Consider the following 10,412-nt stretch of genomic DNA (forward strand, 5'->3'; position numbering starts at 1 on the left):
ACACTTTTGCCGCATTTGCGATCCCAGCAGGCGTTGCATTTGTGATGTTGTGGTCGCATTTGTGATCCCAACAGCTGAAGCCCAGGCTTCGCATTTGCGAGGCTTTTGTCGCATATGCGAACCTGGTGTCGCAAATGCGACATCAGAGGGCTGTGTCCAGCTCTTTTAATGCGGGATTTAGGCCATTATTTCATTTCACTTCATCCTCTTATGCGATTTTTGGAGCTTTTGGAAGAGGGTTTTCACCTAGAACTTTGAGGTAAGTAATTTCTACACAAAATGAGGTAAATACATAGATTATGGGTAGATAAACATGTAAAGGTTAGGGAAAATCAAGGGTTTAGGTGAAAACCTAGGTTTTGATAAAAACAAGATCGAACCACGAAATTTGCTATGGAATGGAGTAGAAATCATATATTCTTGATCCTTAGGTTATGGGTAACAACTTTCTTCAAAAATTTCTGGAATCCGAGCACGTGGGCTCGGGGATGAATTTTAGGAACCTTGCATTTAGGATTGGGAAATTGGTTTAATAATTAGAATATGAACTCTTGAGCATGTATTGACTAGTTCTTACCCCATTTGAATAGTTTTTGAATCGTTCGGCTCCGATTTGGACGTTTTAGCGCATTCTTGAATTGGGATATAGGCTTCAGAGCGAGGTGAGTCTCCTTTCTAACCTTGTAAGAGGTAATTGTCCCCATAGGTGAATTAATTGGGTATGTACTTCTATTTGTGGGGGCTACGTACGCACGAGGTGACGAGAGTCCGTGCGTAGCTACTATTATGCTTAAGTTCGGGTAGTCTAGGACCCAAAAGCATGCTTTACTTTAATATTTGCAACACTTTTGTCAACTTAAAAATGCTTAAAACATATCGAACGTATAAATAAATTTCTAAAAGGCTCGACATCATTTCTTGACTATTTAAAAGAGAAGCTTGCCTTTCCCGGAATAATTGCTCCTTGATGAATTCTTGATTTGACTGTTTGAATGTGTTATCTGTTGTGGAACGGGCCGAACGCCTCAGTAGATTAAATAGATGCACCTATGGTTCCCGCCATTCGACCCTCTGGCAATGTACAGTTTAAATATTGTTGGATCGGGCCGTACGACCTCGGCATGATTTGCGCATGCTTGTGTTGCTTGCCTTGAAATGTATAGATGTTGATATTTGTTCTCCCTGGCCTGAGATAAATGTATAAATGATAAAAATGAATTTGAAAATTTCCTATACACGAAAGAATTGTTTACTTGCCTCATGCTACTGAGTTGCATCCATTTTTATTAAAATCCTCAATTTACTATATTGTTGATGTATTATTATTGGACCACTAGATGTCGAAGTCGACCTCTCGTCTCTACTTCTTCGAGATTAGACGGGATACTTACTGAGTACACGTTGTTATTGTACTCATGCTACACTTGTTGTGCATTTTTGTTGCACAGGTACATGTACCTCTAGCGGCCTAAGGCGTAGCAGCATGGATGATACGGAGACTTAGGTAAGCTGCATCTCTCGAGGCGACCCGCAGCCGACATAATCTCTTTCAGTGTATAGTATTTACCTTCTGTCCGATTTGTATTCCGGACAGTTATTGTACTTCATTTGATTTCCTAGAATTAGCTCATGCACTTGTGACACCAGGTTCTAGGATGTTTATGGGATTATTCAATATTAAGTTTATTAAAGACAACATTTTATTTAAGTGATTTCATTGTTTATTGTTTAATGCATAAAAGAAATGATTTCAATAAATACTAAAAGTGGGAATTTAATTAACTTCTTGGTGTTGGCTTACCTGACAGTGGTGTCCGGCGCCATCACGACTCTTAGTGAATTTTGGGTCGTGACAGTACCTATCCATGCTGAACACGGCTACTTGTCTTTGTGCACACCTACCCTATTATTTGGAGATCTAACATTTATCTGTTTGTATATTATAAATTTAATAGTTTATCTGGACTAGTTTAATGATTTAGTAGATTTAATACTATTTTCTGTATAGATCTAACAATTTATCGTTGTGCACATGACCAATCTGTGCTACATGAACAAAATATATACTACACATGATATAATTGGGAAATATGACCAAATCATCAACCGAAAGCCATGAACGAGAGTATCTTTGTGTATAGAAAATATAATGATCAAACAGGGGACAAAGTTATTAGGAAAAGATAATCCAGTTGATTATGTCCCCTTTCAAAGAAAATATGAACGGCTCATAATCAATCTGAACAAAAGGAAAAAGTAGTATCGTTATCTCACTCAAAATAGGTGCTATTATCTGGACTCCTTGAACTATGCACGTGCATACTTCTAAGTTCTAACTGGATATAGTAGTAATATATATTAGTTTATCTAAGTTTGGTGTAGTATATAATTTGATTTATACCAACAAGTGGCTTAATGGTGATGATTGCGCGTAGGTAAAAAATTCAACATCGTCATCAACATCATTCTGTGTTAGCTTTGCCTCATGAGATAGAGGAAAGTACAAGTTGTTGCTTGATGTTTGGAGATGGCCATTAAGTTGAGAAGCCACTAGGCGATCTAGGGCTACCCAGTCGGCTTTTATATCGCGCTCCTCGTGGTAATTACTCATGCAAGAATAATGTTGATCGGTTCCTGTTGATGACATGATCTCATCGAAACTGCAATCTTGATGAACTTCACGATGATTCTCCAGCTCGCGAAGGTGTAAGAAATTGCGCCCTTCACTAATTCCAGTGCTGCTGATTTGCATATTAGTATCAAATTGAATGTTTTCATTGTTGTTGAACTGCTGGATATTGGTCATGTGTTTGGTTTGATCATGTTCTTTATTGCATGACCTTCCCATGTACACGAGTATTTGATCAAGTACGCCATCGGTGTTTGAGTTCTGAATAAGAGTTCTAGAGACAACAGAGGAGCTTTGAGGATTTTCAAGAGCCTTATGGTAATTCTTCTTCTTGAAAACACGGCAGACTACCCATCCCTCTTCCTGAGCAGCTGATTCGGAGGCCTGGATATGAAAATAAAACGAGTTTATGTACATAAGCAGTTCAGTTCTTTACATTATCAGGTCACTATAAAGATATGTATTAGGTTACATGAAACAATATGTAAAAAAGTGAAATTCAATACGACAGGTTACATACTACAACAAACAAAATTGGGGTACGTACACAAAAGTTGACGGCATCTTGGGGAGTATTGTTGTCGTCGAGACGATACTCATGCATGATCCAATCTAATTTCAGACCATGAGGGGCACGTCCTTTATAGAAGACTAAGGTTTTTCGCATTCCTATTCTCTTACAATTGCCATATATTACTTTGTCCCGACCTGTAGCCTTCCAAAACCCCGCAGCAGTGGCACGATTTGTGCGAGTCCCAGTCGGATATTTCTTGTCCTTGTGACTGAAGAAGTACCAATCATTTTGTGGCGTCGATCCTATTTTGCACTTCTCTGGCAGTAATTTAAAAAACGGTACGGTCAATCTTTAGACTAAAATATAAAATAGAGACATTCTTTCTCCGTTTTAATTTATGGGAACCTATTAAACTGGGCATATAGTTTAAGAAAAAGAGAAATTTTTTGAACTTTTGGTATAAAATGAGGTATGTATATTTTGTGTGACTATAATTTATTGCATAAAGGTATATTGTTTCCAAATGTGAAAATAAGTCATTATTTTTGACACGAACTAAAGAAAAATAACTTCACATAAATTGAAACAGAGGGAATGGATAAGAATGGAGGGAGTACATTAATATACATATTAACAACTTCTTGAGGAAGGTCGTTCTCACCTTGAATGTCCCATGGTTCGAGCTTGTTGAGATCAACTTCGCCGATTACGTCAAGGTCTATCTTGTCGCTAGCAATTTTCTTCCTCAAGTAATAGTGAAGAAGTTCTTCCTCTGTTGGATGGAAACGAAAACCCGGAGGCACTTGTGATTGACCATTCACTGATATATTCATCTTTTGTGTCACAAATGGAGCTTATAGCTAGAGAGAGAAGGGAATATTTGCCTTGTATCAGCTTAATTTGATTTCCTAAAATAGATAGTTAGCAACTGATGTGAGTGTAGAAAAGAGGGTTGGAAGATTATTGAAGAAGAGAGGTAAAAAGGGAAGGGAGGAAATACGATGATTTATATGCAGTGGTTAGGAACAGAATATATTGGGTCCAAAATGCATGAAAAGGTTTGGTATCATGGCCAATAGAGGACTTTACACAATTTTTATGAAAAAAGAGAGATCGAGAAAAAGCAGAATGAAATCAAATTGACTAATAGTCTAATACACCAGACCAAAAGGTAAGCCGGTAAGGTTGTGGGCCCTATTATAGGTAGAATTATCGGGTCCCACATCTTCTTAGTGGCTTTTGTCTTCCTATAATCCATTGGTGGGGTAACCCTGCATCAAGAAACTATGACCCTCGACCTTAATATCTCAAGAAAAGCCCTCTTAAACCACCACTATCCTATGAAAATCTCTCTGTCTCTCCTTTTTTATAACTACTAATCTTACTACACGCGTGTTGCGCGTGAATCCTGTCTGAACGAAAATAAATTTTTTGAAAAAATTCATAAATATTATATAAAAAATTGTGTTTGACTAAGAAATAAAAGTTAAAGAGAAAATGTAAACTCTTGAAATGATAAATGTCGATCCTATTTAACTAACTCAATACAGAAAGGAACTTTACCCCACAAAAGGTCATAACCTATCTCGGTTAATATATTCAACTTGAAATTTATCTCAATTTAATTATTTTATTGCTTAAACTTTATAAATTATCATGCTTCCGTTTTAATTTTAGTTAGACCACATAACCTTTGAAGATTTAAGAGCTTTTTTAGAAAATTTTCTTGAAGAGTAATATGTTCATATGTATTCTTGTGTTCATTCTATGAGACACAACAGGTCAGCTAACTCACAAGATGCTTTTTTATTTTTCTTGCGAGCAATGCAACTTGTTCTTGTTCTTTATTAACTAATACGAAATACTATATGAATTATTTTCAATATTGTGTTTGTGGATTTTCTTCAATATTAAAAAATAATTAAATTATAATTCTGTCTAGTGTAAAATAATTTTTAAAGTGTAAAAAAACGAACAATATTTTACTAAAAAGGGTTGTGCTTTAAATATAATATAATTCTTTGATAAATTCTCCCGTGATATAGGAGCTAATGATGATCCATAAATTCTTTTACCATGTTTTTAGTAATCTATTATCGGAAAAAGAATCGAAGATGTAACCAAAAAGATAAAGAACTGAAAAATTTGTAAGAAAGAATAAAAATACTTACGTCTGCACGCTGAAGGTATCTCTGTGTCAGTTGCTACCCCAAAATTCTAGCTATACCAAGTCCTTTATTTGGTCAAAGTTTTGCATCTTGCAATGTACAGTAAAAGAATTCTAGATTAACGTGGATATCCCTTATTTAGGATCAGAATCTTAATGATATAAAAGTTCTTAGGTGATTTTAATTTTTAAATATTAGGGTTCTTTAAATAAGGAAAAATTTAATTGATTTCACACACTTAAATATTAGGGTATATAAATATATGACTATTTTGTCTAGCATGAAATTAATTTTTAGAGGGTAGATGCGAACGACATTTCGCTAAGGGTCTTTGTTGTGACGATCTAAAGGGTCATCACCTGTTTTCTTACTCATTCCGTGCTTCCGAGGCCTTGAAAACCTCATTTGTAGTCGCCTCGAATTGCGTACGCAGTTCGGGCGCGTAGCCGGAAAGCTTAAATATGAAATTATGTGATAAATGCTAAAATTTGATATTAAAATGAGTAAATTTGACTTCGGTCAACATTTTGGGTAAACGGACCCGGACCCGTGATTTGACGGTCCCGGAGGGTCCGTAGAAAAATATGGGACCTGGGCGTATGCCCGGAATCGAATTCCGAGGTCCCAAGCCCGAGAAATGAATTTTTGAGTAAAATTATTTTTCTGAAATTACTAAGGAAAATTGAAATAAAATTTGATTAGAACGTGTTGGTATTGGGCCCGTATTTTTGTTCCGGCGCCCGGTACAGGTCTTATATGTGATTTAAGATGTTTCTGTAAAGTTTGGTTGAAATCGGACGTCGTTTAACGTGTTTCGGACTTTAAGTTCTAAATTTGAAAGTTAATGAGGTTTGAGGAAAAACTAGTGATTTTGAGGTTTGATTCGTTGTTTTTGATGTTATTTTGGCGATTTGATCGCACAGTTAAGTTCGTAGGATGTTGTTGAGTTAGTGCATGTGTTTGGTTAGGAGCCCCGAGGGCTCGGGAGGAGTGTTTCTGAGGTATTTCGGAGTGGTTTCAAACTTAGAAAAATTGCAAATTTTGGCTTCAGCAGTTGCAGGTCCATTTCTTCTTCGTGTTCGCGATGCATCTTCTGCGTTCGCGAAGCTTCCCATTTTCCTTTCATCGCGTTCGCAGCATTGGCTACGTGTTCGCGTAGGGTCAATTGACCCTGGGGGGGCTCAACCTTCTTTCTCCTTCGCGTTCGCGCTAGTAACCCCGCGTTCGCGTAGTGTCCAGGACTCCTCCATCGCGTTTGCGTGAAGTCCCACGCGTTCGCATAGAGCAACTTCTGAACCCCCGCATTTTTATTCTACGCATTCGCGATAACCTTTCTGCAATCGCGATGGCCTGTAAGTGCTACCCTTCGTGAACGTGACCAGCCTGTCGCGAACGCGAAGGGCAATTTTGCCCGGTTATATTTTTAATTTCCAGAACAGTGTAGTTACGGGATTTTCATTAACACTCACGAACTCCTTCTTCTCCAAGGTCCTTAGGCATCCATTGAAGCTCTCCTTCACCAACACTTCTTGGGTTAGTAGATTTCAACTCGTTTTCTTCATTTTTCATCAATATCTATTGAATTCCTAAGCCTAAAACATGTAATTTAGGGTAGAAATTGGAGGAAATGGGTAGAGTTAGGGCTTTTTGAATTTTCTTGATTTAGACCTTGTTTTGGGGTCGAATTTGAAAACAAATTATACATTCGGGCTCGTGGGTGAATGCGGGATATGAACTTGGTCCGAACCTCGTCTTTTGACCAAGCGGGCCCGGGGTCAATTTTTGGGATTTTGGGAAGAAAGCTTGGAAATCTATAATTAGGCATTGGGTTTGATTTGTTTAGCATATATTGATATTATAAAGTCATTATTAAATAGATTTGATTGAGTTGGAGCCGAATTCGAGAGGGAAAGCGGTTGTTGTGGATTGATTTGGCCGCGGAAGTTGAGGTAAGTGTTTGGTTTAACCCTAGCCTGAGGGACTAGGAGTTGAGTCTTATTTGCTAAATTGCTTCTTGTTGAGTACGACGTATAGGCATGGTGACGAGTATCTATACGTTGGTGTCTAGCATGACCGTGGGTCTTTAAATGGTGAATATCTTGATTTCGTTATATGCCCCTTGCCTTAGTGATGATTCCTATTTGTTGTGAAAAGCTTGTGAAAGGAAATTGTGACCTATGAACAACGAGGAGCATCGGCTCAAGTTATATTTCAATTGTGAATATCTATGAAATGGTTGAACCCTTTGGAGCATTGGCTCAAGTGGTAAAGTGAGATATGAAATAAAAGTGAGAGGAAGAGAAAGAGTATTTAAATTATTCCCTTTCCGGGATATTGTTGTTTATTGATAATTTTTCCTTGCCGGAATGTTGAGATTATTGATGTTGTACCCTTGCCGGAATTTAATTATTTAATTGTGTTTCCTTGCCGGGATTTCTTTTATTATTTTGTTCATTCTCTTGCCCCCTTGTTTGTGATTGTTGTTTGGGTGAGGAAGAGTGTTAAAGCACGAAGGGTGATGCCGTGCATTGTTTGTTTATTGTGAGGAAAGAGTGTAAAGCACGAAGGGTGATGCCGTGCATTGTTTGCTTATGGTGAGGAAAGAGAGTAAAAGCACAAAGGGTGATGTCGCGCCGCACGATGTACCATTCCGTGCCGATTCTATTGATTATATGTGAGGAAAGAGAGTAAAAGCACGAAGGGTGATGCCGTGCACATTTTATTATATCATTGCTTGGTGAGGATGAGAGTAAAAGCATGAAGGGTGATGCCGTGCACTTGTTGCTTTCTGTCTCTTTATTAATGTCTGAGTTGTGTTAATTCCTTCGTTGCTGTACGACTTTTACTTGAAATTATTATTTTTCCTTAGCATGCTCCCCCTCCCTTCCCATATTGATTACTTGTCTCTGTATTTCGATTCCGCTGTATATGTATATATAACAGCACAGGTTTATGTGGTAGTCCGGTCTAGCCTCGTCACTACTTCGCCGGGGTTAGGCTAGGCACTTACCAGCACATGGGGTCGGTTGTGCCGATACTACACTTTGTGCTCTTTTGCACAGATCCAGGTGTTGGACAGCAGCTGCAGTAGCGCGGGAGTTAGCCTTCAGTCCAGCGAGACACCGAGGTAGCCTTGCAGGCGTTCGCAGGCCCGGCGTCTCTTCTATCTTTTCTTTCAGTCTGTTATCTCATGTATTTCGAGACAAACAGTTATATTTTCCTTCAGACGGTTGTGTTTAGCACTCTTAGTAGTTCGTGAGTATGTGACACCAGTTCTTGGGTAGAGGTTTATGTTGATTTTCTGCATTGTTGTTCAGATTCTTTAATTTAAGACTTCCGCTTATTACTTATTCCGCNATTTCTATTCAGTTTTCTATAATTTAAGACTTCCGCTTATTATTTAATTTCGTTGCTTTTATATTATTGCCGATAATTGTTAAAAAGGGATTATGTTATTAATGAAAAAGTAATTAAATTTGTCTTGCCTAGCTCTCACTAGTAGGTGCCATCACGACTCCCGAGGGTGGAAAATTCGGGTTGAGACATTTGTGCTTTTAATAAAGTACTAGTCTCTATGTATGTGTGTTGCACGTAAATCTTCAGTCAATTATTTATGTGACAGAACAAGAATTAAATTTATTATAAAATATATATACAAGAAGAAAGAATCATTTTAAAGCAATTAACATGGATGCAATGGAATTATATAAATCTGTTGTCTATTTGTCATGATCCAATATCCACCAAGGGTCGTGATGGCGCCGGACACCATCGTCAGGAAAGCCGACACCAAATAACTAGTAATTTCTCTTTTTAGATATTTCTGAAATTATTTCTTTCATACATTTAAACAATAAATAATAAATTTTACTGAATAAATAATATACCTTTAACAATTTTAAAATACTAAATAATCCCATAGACATCCCAGAACCCGGTGTCACAAGTGCATGAGCAATTTCTAGGAAAACAATATAGTACAATAACTGTCCGGAATACAAATTGTACAGTAGAGAAAATACAATACAGTACTCTGAAAGAGACTCTACTGGCTGTCGGTCGTCTCAAGAAGTGCAGCCCACCTAAGCCTCCATATCAACCATGACGTTGCGCCCGACGATGGCACTAGACGTACATGTGCTTGTGCAATAAAAATGCACAACGAGTGTAGCATGAGTACAAAAATAACGTGTACTCAGTAATTATCCCATCTAATCTCAAAGAAGTAGAGACGAGAGGTGGACTTGGACACTTACTAGTGGTCCAATAATGATATATCAATAATATAATAAATCGAGGATTTTATAAAAAATAGTTGTAACTTAGTAGCATGAAGCAAGGAAACAGTTTTTTCGTTTATAGGAAATTTACAAATTCATTTTCGTCATTTATACATTCATCTCAAGCTAGGGAGAACAAATATCAACATCAATGAATTTCAAAGCAAGTAATACAAGCATGCGCAAATCATGCCGAGGTCGTACGGTCCGATCCAATAATATTTAAATTGTGCACTACCAGAGGGTCGAATAGCGCTAACCATAGATGCATCTATCACCCCGCTCGTGAATCATACATGCGATGTGGTCAAATATAAATAAACAATCACCCTGCTCGCGAATCATACATGCGACACAGGTACGCATAGAAACACACATTCAAACCGTCAAGACTTCATCAGGGAAACAATTATTCAAAGAGGTGTAAATTTCTCTTTTACAAGTCAAGAAAATGAAGCTTAACTCTTTTAGAAAATCATTTGCCACTTCGATATGATTTAAGCAATTTAAACTATTAATAAGGTTACAGTTATTACAAGTAAAGCATGTTTTTGGGTCCTAGACTACCCAGACATAAGCATAATAGTAGCTACGCACAGACTCTCATCACCTTGTGCGTACGTAGCCCCCACAAATAGCAACACATATCCAATTAATTTACCTATGGGGACAATTCCCTCTTACAAGGTTAGAAAGGAGACTCACCTCGCTCCGAAGTTCCATAACCGGCATTCCACGCCTTTTCGAAGACTAAAATTGATGCACATTGCTCTAGAACTAGCCAATAATTACGTAAACTCATTAATATATGATCAATTACT

The 10,412-nt window shown here is 37.6% G+C and overlaps 1 protein-coding gene across 1 annotated transcript; it reads right to left on the reverse strand.

The window, feature by feature from the left end:
• Nucleotides 1-2,220: 2,220 nt before the first annotated feature.
• On the reverse strand, nucleotides 2,221-4,169 carry LOC109210098 (NAC domain-containing protein 43-like). Its single transcript, XM_019373472.1, has 3 exons — nucleotides 3,805-4,169; nucleotides 3,177-3,460; nucleotides 2,221-3,013 (listed from the first exon to the last, which is right to left on the reverse strand). Exons 1-3 carry the CDS (start codon nucleotides 3,974-3,976, stop codon nucleotides 2,396-2,398), a joined length of 1,074 nt encoding a protein of 357 aa, XP_019229017.1. The 5' UTR covers nucleotides 3,977-4,169; the 3' UTR covers nucleotides 2,221-2,395.
• Nucleotides 4,170-10,412: the final 6,243 nt, after the last annotated feature.

This window comes from Nicotiana attenuata, unplaced genomic scaffold (assembly GCF_001879085.1).
Source record: "Nicotiana attenuata strain UT unplaced genomic scaffold, NIATTr2, whole genome shotgun sequence".
Lineage (NCBI taxonomy): Eukaryota > Viridiplantae > Streptophyta > Magnoliopsida > Solanales > Solanaceae > Nicotiana > Nicotiana attenuata.